The sequence below is a fragment of the Elgaria multicarinata genome, chromosome 9, assembly GCF_023053635.1.
Source record: "Elgaria multicarinata webbii isolate HBS135686 ecotype San Diego chromosome 9, rElgMul1.1.pri, whole genome shotgun sequence".
Classification (NCBI taxonomy): domain Eukaryota; kingdom Metazoa; phylum Chordata; class Lepidosauria; order Squamata; family Anguidae; genus Elgaria; species Elgaria multicarinata.
The window spans coordinates 100,073,602-100,098,772 of record NC_086179.1 but is presented as its reverse complement, the minus strand read 5'-3'; the positions used below and the strand labels follow the sequence as shown (position 1 = coordinate 100,098,772).

The 25,171-nt window shown below is 41.6% G+C and overlaps 2 protein-coding genes across 4 annotated transcripts in view; both read left to right on the top strand.

Moving 5' to 3' along the window:
• Positions 1-5,113, top strand: part of RAD51AP1 (RAD51 associated protein 1) — a 41,425-nt gene extending 36,312 nt beyond the window's left edge. For 2 of the 3 annotated variants that reach the window (XM_063133437.1, XM_063133439.1), the window contains exons 6-7: positions 2,353-2,469; positions 4,074-5,113. In XM_063133437.1, the coding sequence (XP_062989507.1) occupies positions 2,353-2,469; positions 4,074-4,189 (233 nt within the window). In that variant the 3' untranslated portion in view covers positions 4,190-5,113. The remainder of the gene's footprint in view (positions 1-2,352; positions 2,470-4,073) is intronic. The other variant, XM_063133438.1, reaches the window with a different exon arrangement.
• A 2,261-nt stretch (positions 5,114-7,374) lies between these two features.
• The window catches only part of DYRK4 (dual specificity tyrosine phosphorylation regulated kinase 4), a 113,906-nt gene continuing 96,109 nt past the window's right edge, over positions 7,375-25,171 (top strand). Inside the window, exons 1-3 of the mRNA XM_063133436.1 lie at positions 7,375-7,673; positions 10,595-10,697; positions 13,583-13,667. Coding sequence (XP_062989506.1) covers positions 7,375-7,673; positions 10,595-10,697; positions 13,583-13,667 — 487 coding nt within the window. The remainder of the gene's footprint in view (positions 7,674-10,594; positions 10,698-13,582; positions 13,668-25,171) is intronic.

The window sequence follows — 25,171 nt, the reverse complement described above, 5'->3', positions numbered from 1 at the left end:
TGAAGCAGAAGTTGAGGGGGCAGGATTGCAGTTTGAGATTGATAAACAAATGGTCAATGAACACCTAATTTCCTTGAATGAGTTTAAATCTCCAGGGCCCGATGAACTGCATCCTAGAGTAATGAAGGAGCTAGCAGAAGAACTCTCAGAACCTTTGTCTATTATCTTTGCAAAATCATGGAAGACGGGTGAGGTGCCGGACGACTAGAGGAGGGCTAACGTTGTCCCTATCTTCAAAAAGGGCAAAAAGGAGAAACCTGGGAACTACAGACCAGTCAGTCTGACATCCATCCCTGGGAAAATTCTGGAGCAGATTATAAAGAAGTCAATCTGTAAACACCTTGAAATCAAAGCAGTGATTACTAGAAGCCAACATGGATTTGTCAGGAACAAATCCTGTCAGACTAATTTGATCTCATTTTTTGATAGGATAACCTCCCTTGTGATCTGTGGGAATGCTGTGGACGTCATATATCTTGACTTCAGCAAAGCTTTTGACAAAGTACCACATGACATTCTGATTAACAAACTAGCTAAAAGTGGGCTAGATGAAACAACTATTAGGTGGATTCACAGTAGGCTACAGAATAGGACTCAAAGAGTACTTACCAATGGAACCTTCTCAAACTGGGGAGAGGCAACGAGTGGGGTGCCGCAGGGCTCAGTCCTGGGCCCAGTGCTCTTCAACATTTTTATTAATGATTTGGACGAGGAGGTGCAGGGAACGCTCTTCCAGAACACTTGAGAACTACCAACTCAATCACAGCTTTTAAAACTCAGCTAAAAACTTTTCTTTTCCCTATAGCTTTTAAATATTGAGTTTGTTCTGACTCTATACTGTTAGCTTCACCCTACCCGGTACCTGTTTACACTTCCCTGTGCCTGTTTGCATTCTCTTTCCCTCCTTATTGTTTACTACAACTTTATTAGATTGTAAGCCTATGCGGCAGGGTCTTGCTATTTACTGTGTATAATCTGTACAGCACCATGTACATTGATGGTGCTATATAAATAAATAAATAATAATAATAATAATAATAATAATAATGATCAAATTTGCAGATGACACAAAATTGGGTGGGATAGCTAATACCCTGGAAGACAGAAACAAACTTCAAAGTGATCTTGATAGGCTGGAGTGCTGGGCTGAAAACAACAGAATGAAATTTAATAGGGATAAATGCCAAGTTCTACATTTAGGGAATAGAAACCAAATGCACAGTTACAAGATGGGGGACACTTGGCTCAGCAATACTACAAATGAGAAAGATCTTGGAATTGTTGTAGATCGCAAGCTGAATATGAGCCAACAGTGCAATATGGCTGCAAGAAAGGCAAATGCTATTTTGGGCTGCATTAATAGAAGTGTAGCTTCCAAATCACGTGAGGTACTGGTTCCTCTCTATTCGGCCCTGGTTAGGCCTCATCTAGAGTATTGTGTCCAGTTCTGGGCTCCACAATTCAAGAAGGATGCAGACAAGCTGGAGCGTGTTCAGAAGAGGGCAACCAGGATAATCAGAGGTCTAGAAACAAAGCCCTATGAAGAGAGACTGAAAGAACTGGGCATGTTTAGCCTGGAGAAGAGAAGATTGAGGGGAGACATGATAGCACTCTTCAAATACTTAAAAGGTTGTCACACAGAGGACGGCCAGGATCTCTTCTCGATCCTCCCAGAGTGCAGGACACGGAATAACAGGCTCAAGTTAAAGGAAGCCAGATTCCAGCTGGACATCAGGAAAAACTTCCTGACTGTTAGAGCAGTGCGACGGTGGAATCAGTTACCTAGGGAGGTTGTGGGCTCTCCCACACTAGAGGCCTTCAAGAGGCAGCTGGACAACCATCTGTCAGGGATGCTTTAGGGTGGATTCCTGCATTGAGCAGGGGGTTGGACTCGATGGCCTTGTAGGCCCCTTCCAACTCTGCTATTCTATGATTCTATGATTCTGTGAGTAGCCATTTAATTTCTCCAATGTTAGTATTGTCAGAGATAGCGAATATGCTTTTAATGTCAATTATATTGCAGTACAATCCTGCAGTACAACCCACAAGTCCTACTGAAACCGATGGAACTTAGGTGAACCATTTATATCTCTTGTTTTCAGTGGAGCTAAGTTTCGCTGAATCACATCCCTGCTGAAATGTTTAAGTGTGGAGACTTCTGGAACAAGACTTCTTTTGTTTGTCTTATTGAAGGAAATGTCGGAGTGTTTTGGTTTTGCAGTAGTTGTCAAATTATCTGCTAGTTTAAAATACAGACTCCTGTATTTCTTAAATGTAGAATCTATTCATTATCATCCATACATTAGAAGCCCCCCTCAAGTTTTTTTCCCTATCTTTCTGTCATGTGACTAGTTCAAGCAAAATCTCAGCCAGATTTGCAGAATGCATCAAGTTCTTCAGAACCAATTGGAAAGCCTTTAAAAACATCAAATCCTTCAGGAGCCAAGAAGCCCAACTGGATACCACCAGGTATTAGGGGGGTGCGCCCCACACCGAAAATCCAGGGGTCCAACAGATCTCCAAAATCATGGTGCGGTTAGGGGGCAGTTTCAAAACCATTGGAAACCCGTGGTTAGAAGATCTTTCGGAGCCCTGAATAGATCTGTAGGTATCTGAAGGGGTTTTTTTAGGTGAAGTGAGGGCCCATTTCATGTTGATGGATGGCTAACTGAACACTTCCATATTAGGAAGATGCTGAAGGGTGAGGGAGGGGTAGTTTTAAGATTGACATCTGTGGCTAACCAATAGCCACAAAATCCTCCAATCACGTTGCTTGGGGGGGGATTACAAATCATAAAAGAAATTGCCCGTAGCACTGCTCTTTCACAATGCTGCTGAGGCTGACAGAATGTCCCGGAAATGGGAAAGTTCCATTAGCTTTCCCTAGCACCTACCTATTTGGGGGAATTTTGAAGCCCCCTCTGCCCTTGTGCCACTGGTCCAGTGGGGCCAGTGGCCTGCCTCTGGGCACGGGGGTGGGAGCCTTGCCCACAGCCCTACCGCTACTGCCAGCTTGAGACTGACTGCTGGCTTGAAGGGGGTGCAGCCCCTTAAGATCTATTATTATTATTATTATTATTTATTTATATAGCACCATCAATGTACATGGTGCTGTACAGATAACACAGTAAAAAGCAAGACCCTGCCGCATAGGCTTACAATCTAATAAAGTTGTAGTAAACAATGAGGAGGGAAAGAGAATGCAAACAGGCACAGGGAAGTGTAAATAGGCACCGGGTGGGGTGAAGCTAACAGTATAGAGTCAGAACAAACTCAATATTTAAAAGCTATAGGGAAAAGAAAAGTTTTTAGCTGAGTTTTAAAAGCTGTGATTGAGTTTGTAGTTCTCTAGCATCTCTTGCTCATCTTCGCCCATTCTCGCTCGCTGCCCCCTATGCCTGGAATTCTCTTCTAGTGCATTTGCAGACCACAAGGTCAATTTCTGTTTTTAAATCTCGCTTGAAAACATTTCTTTTCTCAAAAGCTTTTTAACCGTAGCGTGGTCATACTAGTCTATATTTAGTTTTAATGTCCCTACCCCTATTGGTTTTCCCCCTCCCTCCCCTGTCTGTTACGGTGATTTTAGATTGTAAGCCATATGGCAGAATCTCCTTGGGGAATTGGTTCCATTGTCGTACTGCTCTAACAGTCAGGAAGTTTGTGGGGGAGGTTTGTGGGGGGCGGGAGGAATTGCATCTGTTCCATATGTTTGGAATTGTGTGTCTGTTAAGTGGGGGCGTGGGGAGTTACTGTCAGAGGGGGGCTTGAAGTGTGTGTATGTGGGGGGGGGGATGTAGCTGTGCCTACTTTGAGTTTTGGTCTTGCCCACAGCATGTTTCCATGTAGGCAATGTGGCCCTTGCACCATAAAAGATTCCCCACCTTTACTCTAGAGATATAAAATGAGCTTAAAGAAGAGTGTGTGCTGGAGATTAGCTTTTAATTTATGTGAAGCCATATGCACAGCCCTAACTAAATAGTAAGTTTGTCACTTGGGGCGTAATGATGTGTAAGGGAGAGATAGATAAGCAGACCAGCAACTTCCTTAATGCTCCTTTTCAACAATCTTTTCAGTTGCATCTGGAAGTCATACCAACCAGCTGGGAAGAGTTCCTGTGAAATCACCCACTCAAAGTCTCAGGCTTGGCCTTTCCAGGTTGGCAAAAGTGAAACCCCTGCACCAAGTTTAGCCAGCATCTGAAAGTGTCTGCGATGGCTTCGAAGAGTTTCAAGTTGAAATTAAAGGACTAAGGTGGGGTGGAGAAATTATTTTTTTTATTTAAAAGCAGGAAATTTATTGTAGGCAATAAATGTATTCTTAAGTAGAACACGGTGTTGCATTTTTAAAAGGTCTATGCTATAAGGTATGAGCTATTAATAGTTAAAATAATCCCCAGTAATAATGTTGATACTGTCACCCCTCCCTCATCCGCTGAAATGTTCAGATTATTGGCAAATTCGCCCTATTTGTATAGGCGTGAAGTGGTTTGACATGGAAAGTGTGGCCGTCCATTGTTGGCCAGGCCAAATACCTCAGATCCTGTGGTTTCCATCTAGAGCAGGAATATGCATCCTGGTGCCCTCTAGGTGTTTTGGGCTGCACCTCCCATAATCCTGACCATTGCCTATGCTGGCAGGGGGAGTTGTAGTCCCCAAAAAATCTGGACGGCACTAAATTACCTGTCCCTAAGCTAAGGCCTACATTTTTAAACATAAAGACTTAATGTGCAATGACTGAGTTTGTTTGCTTTTAACTAAATATTCAAATCTTGAAATTCTACCTTGATACTGTTTTCTATCAAAAGGAAAAAGCTATTATTCTTATAAACTTATACTGTTGTTTCCATGATCCAAATTTATACTTATTCCTCAGTTCTTTGTAAGAACTATTATCTGATCATTTTAGTTTTAATTATAAATGTATATTATGTATCACTATGATTTTTTTTAGAAAGCAAAATAAACTTTTTAGAAATGGCAAATGTCACTTGTATAAGCTGTTTCCCTCCTTGGCAACCTTCCTTGGTTCACAATGCTGATTCACTGAAAACACAGAGCAACTGGTTCAGCTAGTTTTCCCTCAAAGAAAAATGGTTACTTCAATACTGCTGTTTTCCAGTGGGAAATTCATATAGAGTTTACAAACATGTGAGTAAAAAGAACTCTGGATTAGTCCTTTCATATAGTTTTGATGGGGGGTACAAAAAGTTGCTCTGTAGTTGAATCAAGGAATTAGGCTGAATGTTCTCTAAAAGTTTAAAGTGGCGCTTAAAGCTGTTGGTGAACCAGCTTCAGAAGAAACAATTGTGATGAAATAGCGTGACAACTTTTTTGCTGAACTATACAGCCGAGAGGACAAGGTTTGACAGAAGGCGTGTGTGCTCATTTGAGGAGGAAGGGTTTGGCCAGCAAAACAGTAACAAATCTGCCAACACTTTCTAAATTCCTTTCAACAGCCGGTGCACTGCAGCAACACTATAAATGAGCACACACACCAGCAGTACTATGGAAGTCTGTCTGTCTAATTAGTTCACCTCCCGTGGACCCTCTGGATTTTGGATGGGAGATTTTGTCAACCACAACAGAGGAGTACACACCTTGCAAGCTTCCATTAGCTACCTCTCTAGCACCTCACTTATTCAGTGTTCCATTATTTGCAGTGATAAGCTACCAGAAGATGTCAAGATAGCTGAAATCCCTCATTACTACTATTGTTTGCCCCTGTGAAAGTTTTGTCATTTGTTCCAGGAAAGCAACGTTTATGTCTTCCAGCTGGCTGGCTGGTCTGTAGTAAACCGCCACAACAATATCACTCTTGTTTCTCCCTCTGTCTTTCTTCAGATGCTTTCAACAGGGTATATACATTGTTTTCAAGGCCTTCTTAACATCTTTGAAATACATATTTAATGTCAATGGGTGTGAATAAGCCACAATGTTTTTAAAGAAATAAAAAGCAGATTCAAGAGCGAAGAATTTGGCACACAGAAGTCAAGTGTGTGCATAAGGATCCCTTCTCGTGCCTGCCAATTCTGCACTTTAGATCACTCCCCGCAAACCCAGCTGCACCTCTCCTTGGGGTTCCAAATAAGTGTTTCATAGACCTGCATGGAGAAAAAAGGTGGTGTGTGTTTTTGCAGGGAAGCTCTGGTGCAGACGATTCGCAGTCAAGCAAGCAAAAGGTGGAACACTGTGTCTCCCCATGACCCTTCCCTGCTCCAAGTTTTTCCCCCCTCCTGAGGATGCTTTTAAAAAAGCAAGGCCTTGAGGTACTGTTACACAGATTTGTATCTTTAAATACTCATAATCAATTCCCCCCCCCTTGAAGTCTGCAAATAAAGCCTATGATACCAACATGAACAATTCCTTGTGGATGATGGGGTACACCTCATGGGCACTGGCAAGAGTGTTTCTGGCAGGAGTCCTGCAAATCTGATCAAGAAGGCTTTAAACCAACTACTTGCAGGGTAGAGGGGTGTGGGTATGGCAAAAGTTCAGAGCTAAATACTGAGCCAAGTACAGAGAAGTACACAAAGGAGGAGACAAGACAGTGGAGGTGGATCCCAGTAATTTGCAGGGAAACTGGTGCCACATGCATGGCCTCCAAAGTCTATATATTCATGCACGGAGCATAGGAAGCAAATACAATGAGCCTGAAAACCTAATAAAAGATGATCTGATAAGCTCCCCGGGAGCGAGCGATCAGAAACCCACCCACCCAACCTGGAAGTATCTTTTTCCTGGCACTGAAAAGCTGGGTTTTAGAGACAGCCAGCTCTGCCGTATAACACCAAGGAAGCAGCGCCGATTTCATCACACGGTGGAGAATAAGAGCCATGTGCTTTCCTCCCGTGCTCATCAAGATGGGACGACCGAAGCTATTTCCCCCCAGCTGCCTCCCATCCATGCCAAGTGGTGATCTGGGATTAGGGTCTCCATGTACTAGCCACGTCTGCTGGTTCACAGCAATTGTTCTAGAAGAGCCTAACTGCTTTATAGGTAGAGCAGCCAGAAAAGGCAGCCACTGTAGGGCTCTTCTGCTTGCTGCATGTCTACTTGCTAATGGCCACTCAGCACCTTCTGTAGAGCTTGATCCTCCTATCTCCAGGAATTCCAACCTTTCATATATGGCTGTTACATCACAGACACCCTCATCTGTAAAATTCCACTGGCCCATCATGTACCCATTATGCCCCGTTGTTGTCTCTGGATGCTGTAAATATTGAGAAAATAATTAAAACTGGCAAAATGGAAAGGTTACAATGAGAGCCCACTGCTTTGACTGGTTTATGTACTGAGTTTGTTTAACTGGCCACAGGCATTCTTGTGCTTCTGTAGAGTTTGTGGTTCTTGTGATGAACTCTTGGGCACAGTGGGAATGCCACAGAAAAAGAAATCACTCACTGAACAAAATAAGCAGAGACATGCTGCTGAGCATAAGTTGGAGACAGGTGATTATCAGGACAGAAGTGGGTGTTCAGGAGCTCTAAAGACAGTTGCTTGCCCTACTCCATGCAACTTGAATCTCTCTGGGTCTCCCACTGTAGAAACCGGTGATTCACTAGAAATATCATGGAAGACGTTTCTATCTGTATTAAGGTCAATGGAGGAAGGTTCAGAAAACAAGATGAATGCCTTGGTTCCACAGCTAATAACCTCTCAGCCAATTCTGTCAAGGTAAGGTAATAGCAAACCATTCAATTCTTAGAGATTACAGCAAAAAAATAAACTATTTGTGAGAATAGCTTCCTTCATATAACCACCCTGGGAATTAAGATCCAAGCCAGGTCCACCTGCCACCAACATTGTCGTCTTTCTTGTGCCAGAGGCCAGATCTACACTAAGCAGGATATAACACTTTGAAAACAGTTTGAAAACTGTATATGTAATGTGTCCTGGGCTCAAACAGTTGTCAAAACTGTTATAAACCATTATAAAGAGTCGTGTAGATTCTGCCCAGGCATTTGACAGTATATGATAGGGTTTTTAACGGGTCGTGAGATTTTTGTTAATTGTGCAAAATTGGTTTATATTTTTTGTATGCAAATTGTTATATGTTATGTTATTATATTGTATGTTTAGGGGTTTTACCATTTTTAAACTGCCCAGAGAGCTTTGGTTATTGGGCGGTATAGAAATGTAACGAATGAATGAAAGTTGGCGGCCTATTACAGGTTCCTTTACTCTCAAAGCCAAAGTTGTCAAACATCATCATCATAATAAGAAAGTTATCATATCTGTGATATTAGAGGGCAGTTAAGACTTTCTTGTTATAAAAAAGTTGGGTTTTATGAATTACTCTTAGCACTGTTTTTATTGTTTTAATGTTTGAATAGGACTGTTTATAAACTAATAGTCTGTCAAAATGTAGGATGATGATAGTAATAATATCTCTGTACATAGAGAAACGGTACCATAGTGTAGTATTAACATAAAGAGAATTTGCCATACAATAGCTAATTTTTCAGTTTCCATATAAGTAAAACCATTTTAAATATACAGGCCTAATTCATGCCAATTAAAGTCTCATGAAAATGCTCTTTGAGCCTCAACTTGATTCAGATTTTGGATTGCAGTTTTAAGAACTGTTAAGGGATGGATATGTTTTATACATATCCTAGTTATGCTATATCTGGCCTGAAATATAATTTGCGAAATCCATGGAGATAATAATCCCTTTCGTTTTTACAACACATGCACTGCTGTTGGAGCAATCCTTTGTTTTTGTATAAATATATATTGTTCAGAGTGAACTTTGATGATTCTTTCATGTTCTCTTCTCTTGTATAGGAAGCATGTATCTTCATAACTATTATATTTTTCTTTTTTAAGGAGAAAAACACAAAAGTACAATATATATTTTTAAAAAATGTAAAAACATCAAAGAATATATTCTGATTACCACACCCATTCAAAAAAATAAAGAAATAGCAAGCTGAATCCAGTTAACTGAGTCAGGAGATAGCACATTTTGGGACACCATTAAATGATACCAAGATGTCAATAACATAGTTTTATTTTATATGTTTACACTGTGTGACAGGGTGCTCTTTAGATTTTCCATCTTATGCTAAACTGTCCTGGACTCTGTCTTTAATAGCAACAGGTGTATAGGTAAAATAGAGATTAAAAAATGTCAGTACCTACATAATTTTAAATGTACTCTGGAACTCTGATCTCCAGATAAGATCTTTGTGGGGTAGTCTGATGTCACACTCCTCACATAATTCCATGGAGTTTTCTTCATCTGGAGGGGGGAAAGGACCACCCTGCCCCTCCCGAGATTGGCCCAAGCACTGCTATGGTCCCTACAGTTTTAAAGTCAGAATCTAATTCAGAAGTAGACCTGAATGTTTTAAGATCTAATTAGTAAGACAAAGTGGGTTCCAGCCATAAAGCCATGAGGGGAAATGGGTGGAGCCATTTAAGAGAGTGACTGGAGACTTTTAATCAGTTGAAGATAGTTGAGTTATGGGAAAAAAATATAAACTGGGGCATACTGGGAGATAAGATTGGAGAAAATGAGGAAAATAAGAAAGATTATCTGTATTCATTTTCATTAGGGTGACCATATTTGGGAAACCAAAAAAGAGGACACCTAGTGTGTGTGTTTGGAAGCAGCTTTCTGAGTCCTGCAGAAAGTACGTTATTCCCCCCGCCACCTTAAAGAACCCGATTGGAGTGGAGGAGGGGAAAGGATTTCATTCTGCACCACCACCATCCACTCCAATTGGGGCCTTTTCTATAATGTCCACGAATGACCCACTTTCCCCTTTAAGACCTCAATTGGAGCTCGGGGTGGGGGAATGATGTGCCTCAAGAAAGCTTGTCACTCCCTCCTGCCATGCTAATAGCAGCCTTAAAGGGGAAGGTGTGTCATTCCAGGACATTATTGAAAATTATAGAAAATCCCCCCTGACATCATGGAAAGAACAAAAACCAGGACAAATCTGGGGAAATCCTGACAGTTGGTCACCCTATTTTCATTGCCCGTTTCTTGTTTTAATAACTAATTGGAACTGTTCTTTCTAATGGCAGCTTTACTATTTTAACTAAGTTTGGATTTAAAAATCAGACTTCATTACCACCACAAGATCATCAGTAGTTCAGATCTTATTTATTTATTACATGTCTATGCTGCCAAATAGCTGAAGTTGTTTGGTAATTCCTTCTTCATCACAACAGTTAAGGCTGTTATAACCTTTAAAAGTAAAAATATCCATCATTTTCTTAAATACAAATTAAAGACATGAACCCCACAGTAAATTAAGACCTAATGGTAGATATTGTTCTTCAAGCTCATGTTTTTGTCCATTTGATGAATACAAACATCTTGCAATCCCTCTCCCAACACACACATCCCCTTTCCCCCCCAGAATAATACAATGACCAAATCTCATCTTCGAAATGAAATGATGTTGCTTCTTGATGCCTCTTGTTACTTAATTCTTTCTGCATTATAAACCCCCTTGTACTAAGGATAGTCCGAATATTTCCCCACAAATATACTCAATTCGTATTCATAAACATCAAAGAATAATATGTTCTTACAATGTTTGTACAGTGATCGATTACTTTTCCCTGTGGTCATTCTCCAGGAAGAAGACTGCCACCAAGCCTGAAAAAATAAGAAAAGGCAGATCAAGTGCTCTCCCTGTTATACTGAAACCAGGAGAAAAACCAAATGTCATACTCCAAAAGGTTAGCAAATTGCCAGTGATTTCCCCCTTGTAGCACAGGATATAATAATGAGGATTATGGCTCCTCAGACTGTGAATTTCATTTTTCAAGATAGATTTCTAGTCCATATGAGTTGCAAGGGCAGCTTCAGAATGTGCTGAGGGGAATCCAAGCTGATAGAGCATCTCTGCACCCAGGGATGGGTGAGAATTTCAGTTCAGTTCATTTTGATAAAGGTTTACCAAAATTAGCAAACTTCTGTTAGGAATGGAATGAATGGTATTTTAAAATTCAATTGGGGGAGAAAGCGGAACTGCTCTTCGACATTTTTTATTAATGACTTGGATGAGAAAGTTCAGGGAATGCCTATAAAATATGTTGATGCCATAAAATTGGGTGGGGTAGCTAATACCCTGGAAGAGAGAAACAGAGTTCAAAGTGACCTTGATAGGCTGGAGTGCAGGGCTGAAAACAACAGAATGAAATTTAATAAAGATAAAAGCCAAATTCTACATCTAGGAAAAAGAAACCAAATGTACAGTTACAAGATGGGGGATACTTGGTTCAGCAATACTGCAAATGAGAAGGATCTTGGAATTGTTGTAGATCACAAGCTGAATATAAGCCAACAGTGTGTAGTGACTGCAAAAAAAGCAAATGCTCTTTTGGGCTGCATTAATAGAAGTATAGCTTCCAAAACGTGCAAAGTACTGGTTCCCCTCTATTCAGGTTAGGCCTCATCTAGAGTATTGCGTCCAGTTCTGGGCACCACACTTCAAGAAGGATGCAGACAAGCTGGAGACGTGTTCAGAGGAGGGCAACGAGGATGATCAGGAGTCTGGAAACAAAGCCCTACGAGGAGAGACTGAAAGAACTGGGCATGTTTAGCCTGGAGAAGAGAAGTTTGAGGGGAGACATGATAGCACTCTTCAAATACTTGAAACGTTGTCACACAGAGGAGGGCCAGAATCTCTTCTTGATCATTCTTGATCAATCAGGGGATGATCCCATTTCCTTCAAAGTGGCCATGCCTAAGGTTCTATGTAGAAGCTATCACGGTGCATGTGATACACACAAGATACATGTGTGTATCTTGAAAAATGACAGAGATAAAATGCTTTTCTGTAAATGGGGGGAAATATTTTTTTAAATCCCCCAAAATCAGGGGATGATTCAATTTACTTCAAAATTGGCATGAATAAGGATCTATTTACAAACTATCATAGTGCCCAGTTACATGTGTGTATCTGAAAAAATAAAAAAGTTAAGGTCCGTATAGTTAAAGCAATGGTATTCCCCGTAGTAACCTATGGCTGCGAGAGCTGGACCATAAGGAAGGCTGAGCGAAGGAAGATAGATGCTTTTGAACTGTGGTGTTAGAGGAAAATTCTGAGAGTGCCGTGGACTGCAAGAAGATCAAACCAGTCCATACTCCAGGAAATAAAGCCAGACTGCTCACTTGAGGGAATGGTATTAAAGGCAAAACTGAAGTACTTTGGCCCCATAATGAGAAGACAAGATACCCTGGAGAAGAGGCTGATGCTAGGGAAAGTGGAAGGCAAAAGGAAAAGGGGCCAACCAAGGGCAAGATGGATGGATGGTATTCTGGAGGTGACAGACTTGACCTTGGGGAAGCTGGGGGTGGCGACAGCCGACAGAAAGCTCTGACGTGGGCTGGTCCATGAAGTCACGAAGAGTCGGAAACGACTAAACGAATAAACAACAAAATAGGCATTTTGCTTTTCCAATGCAAGTCAATTAAAAAACAACAATGGAGTTTGACCCAAAATGGTGTCCGGAGCTCCAGATCGGCCCGAAGAACTTGATCAGGAGGGCTTTAAACTGAATCCTACAGGGGTGGGAGACGTAAACTTTGAGGCAACAATGGATGAAGTCACCACAGTACAGAGAACAGCTCCAATAGTGCTCCAAAATAGTCTCCACAACAATGTAGGAACAAAGCCAGACTATAAAACACATGGTCTTTGATGTCTATATACTAATGCCCAGAGCATGGGAAACAAACAGAACGAACTTGAACTCTTATTACATGAAGGCAAATACGACTTGATAGGTATAACTGAAACTTGGTGGGATGACTCCCATGACTGGAATATAGCAATTGAAGGATATAACTTGTTCAAAAAGAACAGAAGAAATAGAAAGGGAGGCAGAGTTGCACTACATGTTAAAAATACTGTCCCTGCACAGAAATTCAGACAGATGAGACTGGGAGCCCCATCGAGAGCATCTGGATTAAAATAAATGGGGCAAGGAATAAAAAGAACATGATAATCGGAGTCTACTACCAACCACCCAATCAAGGAGAAAACGAGGATGAAACTTTTGAGAAACAAATTGCCAGTGTTTCAAGGAAGTGTGATGTAGTAGTGATGGGGGTCTTCAATTACCCTGATATCTGTTGGGAGACAAATACTGCCTGTGAGACTATAGCTAGTGTGAAATGCCTCAGCTAGGCTGCTGAGTGAGTCAGCCTGCCAGGAACATATACCAGTTCTGAAGGCTGCCAATCAACTACCAGACCATATTCAAGCTGCTTATAGCCTATGTGGGGACCTGGTTTTCTGATAGAGCACTTTCAACTTCATGTATCTGCCCGGATATTAAGTTTCAGTGGGGATGCCCTTTCCTGGAATTTGATGCCTGAGAGAGGGAATTCTTGGTATAGGCACCCTGACTGTGGAACTCCTTCACCCAAGCACAACCAAGCTTTTGGAACCAGCTGAAGATCTATTTGTTTATTCAGGCTTTTGAATGGATTTTCCTTTCTTTTCTGTTGCATTGTATAAACTGTTATTTATCTATTTCTATTAGTTTATGTTTATTAGTTATTATGGATTCATTCTACATTGTGCTTCCTCTACTTATAATATTCTTTCTTACAGGAAAGGGAACTGAATGCTGCTGTTCACAACTCAAAGCAAGAGGGAGAAAAAAATAGAATTGGATCAGGTCAGCCTGATTCCTGTGGTAAGCAACAGTTACAGCTTCTATTCAATGAACAAAAAACCTACGGTTTATAAAACAACGTTAAGGACGTACACTTTTCCACCAAGCACCAAAAAGCGGGGAAATTGGGAGTTAAGGCTCGCCAGCCTTAACGCCACATCCTCCCTAAGGAGGCAGAAAGTACCAGTGAAATTCTCATTCTGCCAAAGCAGATAAACCATGAGGACAGGATGGAGAATAGGATATGCAGAGGTGACTGTGGGGTTGTGGAAAACTGATGACGAACAACTTAGAGCCACCTACTTCTTTTTTTGTTTAGAGCAGCCCTTCCCCAACCTGGTGCCCTCCAAAGGTGTTGGACTACGACGATCCATCATTGCAAGTCAGTATGTCCCATGGTCAGGAATGCTGGGACAGCAGGATGGGGAACGTAGGGCGGCGCCTCCAGGCAAGCCCCCACCCCACCCCGCTTACCTGCTCTGTCGTTGTTGGGCCCGGGCTTGAACTGAGCGCCCTGGAGCACCTGGAAGCAAGGCCACACTTGCAGCCTTGCTTCTGGGTGGACCCAGGGGCTCAATTCAAGCCTGGGCCAGGCGACGACGGAGCAGGTAAGAACACCCCCACACACACACCTGGCCCCTTACCTGGATCTGCCACCACCGCTGCACAAAGTGCGGCAGCTCCAGCCAACCCCCCTCCTGCCTGGCCCCTTACCTGGAGCCGCCACTGCACAAACTGTTGCGGTGGCAGCTCCAGGCAAGCCCCCCCGCACCCCACCACTTGCCTTCTCCGTCATGGCCTGACCAGTGCTTGAATCGAGCCCCTGAGTCCACCCAGAAGCAAGGCTGCAGGTGCGGACTTGCTTCCGGGTGGACCAGGGCACTCGATTCAAGCCGGGGCCCAGCGACGACGGAGCAGGTAAGTGGGGTGGGGGCTTGCCTGGAGCCGTTGCTGCAGTTTGCACAGCAGTGGCAGTGGGCCCAGGCAGGAGGGGGTTGCTTACCTGCTCCGTCGTCCTCGGGCCCAGGCTTGAATTGAGCTTCCGGATGGACCAGGGTGCTCAGTTCAAGCCCGGGCCCAGTTACGATGGAACACGTAAGTGGGTTGGGGCTTACCTGGCAGCAGGGCCAGGCAGGAGGGGGTGGGGTTTCTTCCCTGCTCCGTCGTCGCAGTCCAACACCTTTGGAGGGCACCAGGTTGGGGAAGGGCTGCTCTAAACAAAAAAAGAAGTAGGTGGCTCTAAGTTGTTCGTCATCAGTTTTCCACAACCCCACAGTCACCTCTGCATATCCTATTCTCCATCCTGTCCTCATGGTTTATCTGCTTTGGCAGAATGAGAATTTCACTGGTACTTTCTGCCTCCTTAGGGAGGATGTGGCGTTAAGGCTGGCGAGCCTTAACTCCCAATTTCCCCGCTTTTTGGTGCTTGGTGGAAAAGTGTACGTCCTTAACGTTGTTTTATAAACCGTAGGTTTTTTGTTCATTGAATTTCATGGCTTTTTGTAAAGGATGACGAAAGCCCTGCCCTCTTTTAAATGCGGTCACTGTAGTATGGCTCCTGCAGCTTTCACTGTTGTGATGAAGAGGAGATTTCACCAGGTTCTCCATATATACAAATGACACCTGGTGAAATTCCCATTTCATCACAACAGTGCAAGCTGCAAGAGCTATACTAGAGTAATCAGATACAAAAGAGGTCAGGGCTTCTGCAGCTTGCACTGTTGTGATGAAGAGGGGATTTCACCAGGTTCTCCATATATACAAATGACACCTGGTGAAATTCCCTTTTCATCACAACAGTGCAAGCTGCAGGAGCTATACTAGAGTAATCAGATACAAAAGAGGTCAGGGCTTCTGCAGCTTGCACTCCCTCGCCCGCCGCGCGCTCACTTACCTCCCTTCACTCACCGCCCGCTCCAGGCTTCGAAGCCAGGACGCTGGGGTTGGAGGTGGAGGCTTTAGAGTAACCCACCCGCGAAAAGACACTGACAATATTTGCTAGAGGAGGCAGCCATTTTCTCTCAATGTTCCAATATAGCTGATATAGTAAGAATGATGGAGACAAGCTGGAGAGGTTCAGAGGAGGGCACCCAGGATGATCAGGGGTTTGGAAACGAAACTCCATGAAGAGACTGAAACAACTGGGCATGTTTAGCCTGGAGAAGAGAAGATTGATGGAACCAGTTACTTAGGGAGGTTGTGGCCTCTCCCACATAAGAGGCCTTCAACAGGCAGCTGGAGAACCATCTGTAACGTATGCTTTAGGGTGGATTCCTGCATTGAGCAGGGGTTGGATTCGATGGCCTTATAGGCCCCTTCCAACTCTACTATTCTATGATTAAAAATGAATTGCTGTGATTCAGGGGGCTATGACAGTTTTGTTCGTTTATTTATAAGGGTGGAAACGGTACAGTAACTTTCAGAATTGTATCAAACTTATTCTCAGCAGCTATTCAGTGCCCCAATGTATAGCTGAACACCTAGAAATTTATTCCATTGACAATGTGATCCAGACATCCCATGATAAAAAGTTGGCATGAAATATTTTTTGCAAAACTAGCAATAAATCATTATTTATTATTACATTTATATACCTCCCCATAGACAAAGCTCTCTGGGTGGTTTACAATACATTTACCTCATTACTTGAATATAAGGTTTAAATAATATCTGAACCTGGCCCAATGGCGCAATCCTATGCATTTTTAGACAGAAAAGTAAAAATCCTACTACTCCCAGCATTCCTCAGCCAGTCTTGCGGGTTGGGGCATGCTGGCAGTTGTAGGCTTCACCCCCTCTCAACATGCATAAGATTACACCCTTATGGACTTAAGAGTATTTCTTCATCTACCCCAGTGATGCTTCCAGTAACAGGATGCAAAAAGAGAAAATATTTTCAATGTATTATTTTAATTATTATTATGCCCAACATGTTTCAGAATGAAGAGCTCATTAACTTTTGTAAACTGCCCAGAGAGCTTTGGCCATGGGGCAGTATGTAAATACAATAAATAAACAAATAAATTAATCAGGGGGTAATCTTTACAATCCCAAATTCTAGGAAGCGGATAAGCCAGCTTCTAGAGATGTGATCCAGACCTCTTCAGAAGGGGGAATAGTGTTAATCCAGACCTCTTCAGAAGGGGGAATAGGGTTTTGGTCAGTCTAAATTGTCTCCAGGGTTCCCTTACTCAGTTCCTCAGATCACAAAGAGCGCTTTGCCATGGATTCCTATGGACAAGTATGGTTCCTCTATAGAGCTCAAACATGTCTAAAGTGTCCTATTTTTAAAGAAAGACTGTATTTTAAAGAAAGCCTTCTCAAACCTTAGAGAAACAGCCTTTTTTTTTAATCTTTAAAATAAAAAAGGCTGCAAAGGGAGTCTAGAAGGATCACGGTGGTCTATGAAGTAATGTTTCCTGAAGGAAGAATATTCCCACAGTAAAATTTGAAGTTCTTAAATAAATAAATAAATAAATTATTTTAACTTAATTGCTTTTCCTTCACCTAAGCAAAGATGAGGTTCTAATACAATCTCCAGTGGAAAAGAAAGAAACTGCCACTATATTCCTGCATTGAGCAGGGGGTTGGACTCGATGGCCTTGTAGGCCCCTTCCAACTCTGCTATTCTATGATTCTAAATACTGACATTTCTGCTGCAAACTAATGCCTGCTTTTGTTTGTTTTTAAAAGAAAGTCTGAATCATTTTACTTATAATAGAAAAGGATGGAACTGCAAATAGCCTAAAACTGTTTAAAATTAATATCTAGACACACAAAACCATAGAATAGCAGAGTTGGAAGGGGCCTACAAGGCCACTGAGTCCAACGCCCCCCCCCCCCCCCCGCTCAATGCAGGAATCCACCCTAAAGCATCCCTGACAGACATCCCTGACAATATTTTTACAGAGTTTTATCCATACACACACCCAAACTCTCCCAGTAAGACTTTGAGATTAACACTGCAAAGGCTGGAATCTGTACAATTTTCAAGCGTGCAAGCTAAATACAGTTCACACCAGCACCCATGTACCTGCTTTTGCAGTTGTCTTGCTACTGCTGCTGCAGCACAGAGCTACCAGCTTTAGACATTGTTGTTTTGCAGCAATCCTTTGCAAACCAGGATGTGACTTTAAGGGGGAAATTGCATTTTTTTTTGCAAATTAAGCACAATTAAAACAGGATGCATGAGAGTACTTCACAATAAAAGCTGATTTTAAGGTGGAAAACTTCTGAGTCCTTTGCATGCAATTTGCAGTGATTGCAAGGTATAGCGCTGGTGCAATAAAGCTCTTAAGCAGCCAGCCCCCTACATTCACCTAGCCACCATCCCCCCCACCGACCCCCCTCAGTCTTACCTTCTAATTGCTTCTTCTCCTGCTTGCTTGCAGCTTTCTTCTTCTTCTTCCCCTCGGCCTAGGCAGGGAGTGGGGGGCGGACGCTTCCAGGAAGTCCCAGAATGCGTCCCCCAGCCCCCTCCCTCAGCGTCGATGGGGCCTTGTACTTGCTCTGCACGATCTTGCAGGCAAAGTACAAGGCCCCATCGAGGCAGGGAGGGGGCGGAGACGCTGGGAGGAAGCCTGGGCCCAGCTGAGGTGAACTCCTTGCGCGGCTGCAGGCCCGGGTGCTAGAAGGAGGCCCTGCCCCCCCAGAGGATGGCCTTGCTTGCTCCCAGACTCTCTCCCACTCACTCCCTTCTCCCCCCTCCCTCCTTGGAACCTGAGGCGCATGCGTGAGCTTATCAGAGTCCCATAGGCTAACATTGGACGCAAATAAATTAATAAAAAATCAACGGAAGCAGATATTTTAAAAAGAAAGGCCATTCCATCAATGAGGAGGACAGGGGAACACAATCCCATCAATGGATTGGAAGGTAAGGGTCCCAATTTGGCGCTATAAGTGAGCAAAAAAAGGTTGCCAACCAGGAAGTAAAACAAAGCAGATCTGGACAGACATACTGCCCCCCCCCCAATTTTCTGCTTTAAACTCCCACCCAGCCCTCAATATTGCAGGAATCTCCCTGAAACGCTCAGGGAATGTAAAGCCAGCATTTCTTTCTGGCAGTACCGCGTTTCAGAAAGATTCCTGAAATATTTTTTATTTTAGGCTGCTAGGTTGACCCACCCCCCAGCAATTCCATTTAACATGGCGGAATGCTCGTTTTACTGACGGCCCTTAACTACAGGAATCACGACTGTGATTCCTGTAATCAAATGACTTAGACATGAAAACACACACATAAAGGTCCATGTGAGCCTGCTCACTGCACCTCACACTTACCAGAGCTCCTCTACCAGTGTAGCATATAGACTTCAGCTGTGGTGTTGGACCTTGAAAAACAGATCAATGTAGGCGAAACTGAGACCAGGATCTGCACCCTATTGGAGAGAAGGTCAGTAGAATCCAAACTGCTGGAGAATGCCTTGTGGGATGTGTGGGGCTACAAAGAGGAGGCTAACAGAACCAAATGCTAATCCAGTTTCCAGGACCTTAGAGGTAATGATGACCAAAATGGCAGGTATGAAGTGGAGAAGATAGCCAGCCAGCCAGGAAGGGCTGGCTAGGAACCAAGCAAGAAACTCACCACAGTACTCTTCATGAAAGGCACTTATTATCTGAGACTGGGAACAGTAAAATAATTGTGGGGCAAGAGATGAAGTGAAGCCACCTGTGTATTTACTTGAAAGTTCCTGTAAAATAGATGGACCTTGCATCATACCCTCTCACAGTTTGATATGCTAAAAACCTCATGAAGAAATGGAACATAGGACGTTCAAGTCTGATGCATGTCTACACAGAAGTAAGCTCTCCTCAGTTCAGTGGGACTTACTCCCAGGTAAATGTACTTATGATTGCCCTTTTAGGCTGTGTGTTCAAAGATATTGAAGGGAGCAGGAGAGGGATGCTGTCTGATACACACATTGATTTCTTTTGTCCTGCTTGAGCTGCTTCACATAGAATCATAGAATCATAGAATAGCAGAGTTGGAAGGGGCCTACAAGGCCATTGAGTCCAACCCCCTGCTCAATGCAGGAATCCACCCTAAAGCATCCCTGACAGATGCTTGTCCAGTACCTGGCTGCACAGGAACTACTTCTCTGTGGTCTTACCCTTTCTGGTTGTAGACAATGAACGGTGTGGGCAGGGGCAGTTGCAGAAAATGCACAAACCTGCTTAAAAGGCACACATTTAACCAAGTTCCCACCATTACAGCATTTCTTCTTTAAGAACTCTAATGTTTCTTGCTTCTCTAAACAACTTCTACTTTCCCCCCAAATGGTTATGGAACTATTTTCAAATGCCTAAGTTAACTTTTGTTTTTACAGTTAAAACCAATTGCCAGTGACAGTAGTCTGAAATCTGTTCTTAACTGGATGGATTTGCACTTGCTCCAAAGAAATGGGTATGTAGTCCAGGGTGCTCCTGGACCCATCTTTGTCACTGGAGGCCCTGGTGACCTCAGTGGCTCAGAGTGCCCATTATCAGCTTTGGCTGGTGCGCCAACTACACCCATTCCTGTGATCCATGCACTGGTAACCTCACAATTAGACTACTGTCATGCTCTTTACATGGGGCTGCTCTTGCATCTAATTTGAAAGCTACAGCTAGTGCAGAATGCAGCAGCTAGGATGCTCAGTGGAGCACTTAGCTGTAAACTTACCCTACCTTAAAAGAATTGCACTGATTTCGTATTAGTTATCGAGCCATGTTCAAGTTTTTGTTGTTGAAATATAAAACCATAGACTACTCGGAACCAGGATATTTATATACCTTCCCCTATATATACTCAGCCAAACCTTGAGAACTTCAGAGGAGGCCTTGCTGCTTCTTCTGCAGCCAATAGAATATCACCAGGTGACAATACATAAGTGAGTCTTCTCAGTGGTGGCCCCCATCCTTTGGAACACAAGTGTGGTTTTTATATTGTTATGTTGTATTTTTAAAGTGAACTTCTTAAGGATTTTAATATATTAAGTGGTATAAAAGTATTATAAATACATAAATAAATACAGGCCCGGTGCTGCCATAGAGGCAACTCAGGCGGCCGCCTAGAGCGCCAAGCAAATGAGGGCGCTGAACAGCGTACCCGGAAGCTGCTCTCCTAGAGCGGCTTCCGGGTGTGCTGTTCCAAAGCTGCCGCCCCAGCGTCCGCCCAACCCCACTCCTTGGAGGCGGAGGCTTCAGTATGGCGCGCCAGGAAGCCACTTCCAGGCGTGCCGCTTCAAAGCCTCTGCCCCGCCCCCCAACCCCAGTGTCCTGGCTTCAAAGCCGGGAGCGGGAGGGAGCGGGCGATGAGGGAGCGAGCTGGGGGGGCTTCAGAACGCGCCTGCCTAGGGCGCAATATAGTCTGGCGCCAGCCCTGAATAAATACAGTTTGGCTAACAAGATTGTTGGGTTGTCAATGATGATAATAATTTAAAAATTACTACTACTACTACTACTTTTCTAGGTTTCAAAACATTTCACGGGTATTATCTTAGTCATCCTTGCAACAACCATGTATTATATTATATTATAATAGCTAGTGCTATTATATTGCAGAGCGGCTTGTCTTCATGTCTTAGGTAACATTTAACCCAGGGACATACTAGCTTACACTCAGAACCACAGTGAAAATCACCGTGTTTAAGTGATCAAATACATGCAGCAGACTGGAGCACTTCTTCGCCCTCTCTCTTCCCCTCACCCACATGAATTCTACATTCTCTTCCCTGGTTAGCATTACCCATCATGCAGCATTATGTCTGTACCAGCACCAGCTATTACCAGGGTAAGCGTTAACCTATGTTTGTTAACCAGATTCAAATCCTAAGCTGATTGTAGTTAAAGTCAAAGTTAATAATGCTGTACCATGATTAGTAAGCAGGAATGAAAGGTGAGAATTCACAGACAAAGGGAGGGGTGGGTGGGAGTGCCCGACCTGCAGCTTGCACCCACTCACCTAACCATGGTTAGAAGATCACTACAATAACATCTGTACTTTATCTGTATCATGCAAGCATTCATAATAGTTGCTGCAGCAATATGAAGGTCTACTGGGCCAGAAAACAGTGCCAGAATTTGCCTGTATTAATGTCCGGAGCGTGCTGAAAGAATATTAAAGCCACTGCTGTTAAAGTAGCATCACGCTATTAGAAAACCTATCCTTTGTGAGTCTAATAAAAATGGTGTATATAGTACATTTTGTATCAAATGTACTATATACGCTTAAATTAATGCCATAGTAATATTTATGCCACAAGACACTGGTTAGTTTTTTTTTTCATTTTTTAAATTTTATTAAACTTAGACATGCATCAATACAGTAATAAAACAAAAACAATTTTTTTTACAAATTAAAATCATAATACATAGAATTGAATAACCTTAGAACATTTCTAATTTAATATTTTAATATCATCCCATAACATAAAGTGCACCACCACCACCACCCTGGGATCTATTCTTGTTTCCAAAATCTCATTGTTTCTTCTGGAGGTGGTTTTCCACTCCCCTTAGATAATGCATATTCCAGGAACTGATTCCAAATTCCCTCAAAATCATTCATTTTTGTTGTCCCTCTTCTTACTTTTATATTACATGTCAGTTTATCATTTATAGCAATATCCCAAATCTCTTTATACCAGTCTTCGACATGATAATCTCCTTGTACCTTCCAGTTCCTAGATATGATCAATCTTGCTGCCGTCAGCAAATTCATTATCAGTTCTTTTGTTTCTTTGTTACACTTTAATTCTCCATATAATGATAGCAATGCCACCATAGGTGTCTCTTCAATCTCCATTCCAACAATGTCTTTTATCTCTTTAAGCACCATTTTCCACAATTTTTGAACAAATTCACATTCCCACCACATATGTAAATACGTTCCTTTTTTTTTTTTTTTACATCCTCTCCAGCAATTTGCTGAGTTCAGCTTGTTCATTTTATTTACTCTCACCGGGGTTAGATACCACCTCCATATAATCTTATAGTAATTCTCTTTTATTCTCACTGACATGTTTCTCAACACTCTTTGTCTCCATATTCCCTCCCAACTCTGTTGCCCTATTTGTACCTTCAGATCCGTTTCCCACACCATCTTACCCATATTTTCTATCTCCCCCTTCCCAACCAATATTCTATATATTTCACTTGTTAAACCTTTTATCATTTTATTTTCTCCCTTCTCAGCTTCTCTCCTTAAAATCAATTCCTCAAATTTCGTCATTTCTCTACACTCTCCGTTGTCCTTTAACCATTTCTTTGTCCACTGTTATAATTGATAATAATTTAACCACGATAAGTTCTTCTCCTTTAGTACCTCTTCTAATTCTTCTCGAGTGTTCATCCTCCTTAACCAATTTTTTAGCTTCATTATATCCCTCTCTATTAAAATTTTCCGCAATTTATCTTTTAGGTTCCCTGTAAAGTTTCCTAACACTATCACTGGTGTTATTGGGGAAATACTTGGAAGTAAATCCTTTTTATATACCCGCCATATTTCCCAGTGATTTTTTAGAAGGGGGTTCTCTATTTCTTCCCCCCATTTTTTATTATATTCTCTAAAGAATATATTTTCCAATTTCCAGTCTTTGTCCATTCCTTTTCTATCCAACTTAAGTCTCCTACTCCTAACATACTTTCTACTATATGTCTTAATCTATTAGCTACATAATATAATTGTATATTTGGGAGTCCTAATCCTCCTTTTTTTGTGTTAAATACCACCTTTTTTATTTAATCTCGCTTTCCTATCCCCATTACAAAAATTATTTAATTTTTTTGCCAACTTTTTATCTCTTTTTCAGATATTCTTATTGGTAACATTCTAAATACAAAATTTACCTTTGGTAATATCTTCATTTTTACTAAAGCTATTCTTCCAAACCACGATACATTTAACCCTTTATATTTTTCTAATTTATCTATAACTTCTTTTTTCAAGTTGTTTAAGTTCTCCTTTTCTAAATCCTCTAAATTTTTTGTAATTTTAATTCCCAAATATTTAATCATTTCTTTAATTTTCATATTCTTCTCTTTACTTTCCCAATCTTTCCCTTCCTTTTTGGTATAATTAAGTAGCATCATCTCTGATTTTGTCCAGTTTATTCCCAATCCTGTAACTTCTTCAAAATCCCTCAGATGTTGCTTAATTCTTTCCATTTTCTCTAATGGATTCTTAATTGTCAACAATGTATCATCTGCAAACATTTTTTTTGTTATTACATCCTACTCCCTCTATTTTATCATCTTCTCTTATCACATTTGCCAATAGTTCTATAACCAATACAAATAGGACCGGTGAGAGTGGGCATCCTTGTCTAGTTCCTCGGGCCAGTTGTATCTTTTCTGTAATTCCATAATTTATCACCACTGAAGCTGTATTTTGTGAATATAATTGTTCAATTAAATCTTTGAATCTATTTCCAAACCCCATTTTTTCTATTATTCTCTTTAGTGCTTGCCAGCTCACACAATCAAATGCCTTAAATATATCCATCGCTATTATTCCTGCTTTGGTCTTTATCTTTTTTACCTCCTGTACCATGTTTAAAACTCTTCCAACTAAGTTATACATTTGTCTACCTGCTACAAAACCACACTGATCATTTCCAATATAATTACCTATAAAGGTATTCATCCTCCTTGCCATTATAGCTGGAAAAAAAATTGCGTCCTGATTTATTAATGAAATAGGTCTATAGGAATCTGGGACTGTTAAGTCCTTATCCGGCTTTGGAATTAATATAATTAATTATTGTTCCCACGATGGTGGTATCTTCTCTCCTTTTATTATTCCATTATATAGTTTCAATTATTTTGGTACCAACATTTTTTTTGAATGTTTTGTAATATTCCGATCCCAACCCATCTAACCCGGGGGATTTACCCTCTTTCAATTTCTCAATAGCTTCCTCTATTTCCCTTTGAGATATGTCCTTCTCCATTAATTCTTTATCCTCTTCTATTAGACCCTTCTTTATATGTTTATCTATATATCTCTCCATCTTCGTCTTTAGTGTGTCCTTCTCTTTATATAATTCTTGATAAAATTCCTGAAATATCTTTATTTTCCCTTTCATGATGCTACATGGTTTTCCTAGTTTATCTTTCACTATCCCTATTGAGTTCTTTGACTTTTCCTTTTGTGTGAGCCTTGCTAGCATCTTTGAATTTTTATTGCTATTCTCAAAATACTCTCTTTTCATATAAATCAAATTCTTCTGTATTTCTTCTAAATTCTTGTTGTCTAATTCTTTCTTTTTTGCTTGTAATTCTATCAATATTTGTTTATTTCTGCTTTGCAAATACTCTTTTTCTAGCTTCTTAATTCCTTCCTATAAATTTTTCTGTATTTCCTCTTGTTGCCTCCTTAAATTACACATTTCTCTAATACAGATCCCTCTAGTCACTGCCTTCATTGTATCCCACACAACTGATGGTGAACTTCCCCCATTCTCGTTAATTTCCCATATTTCCGACATTTCTTTCTGCATTTTTTTCTACCATCTTATCATATTTTAAGATCCTAGTATTCATCT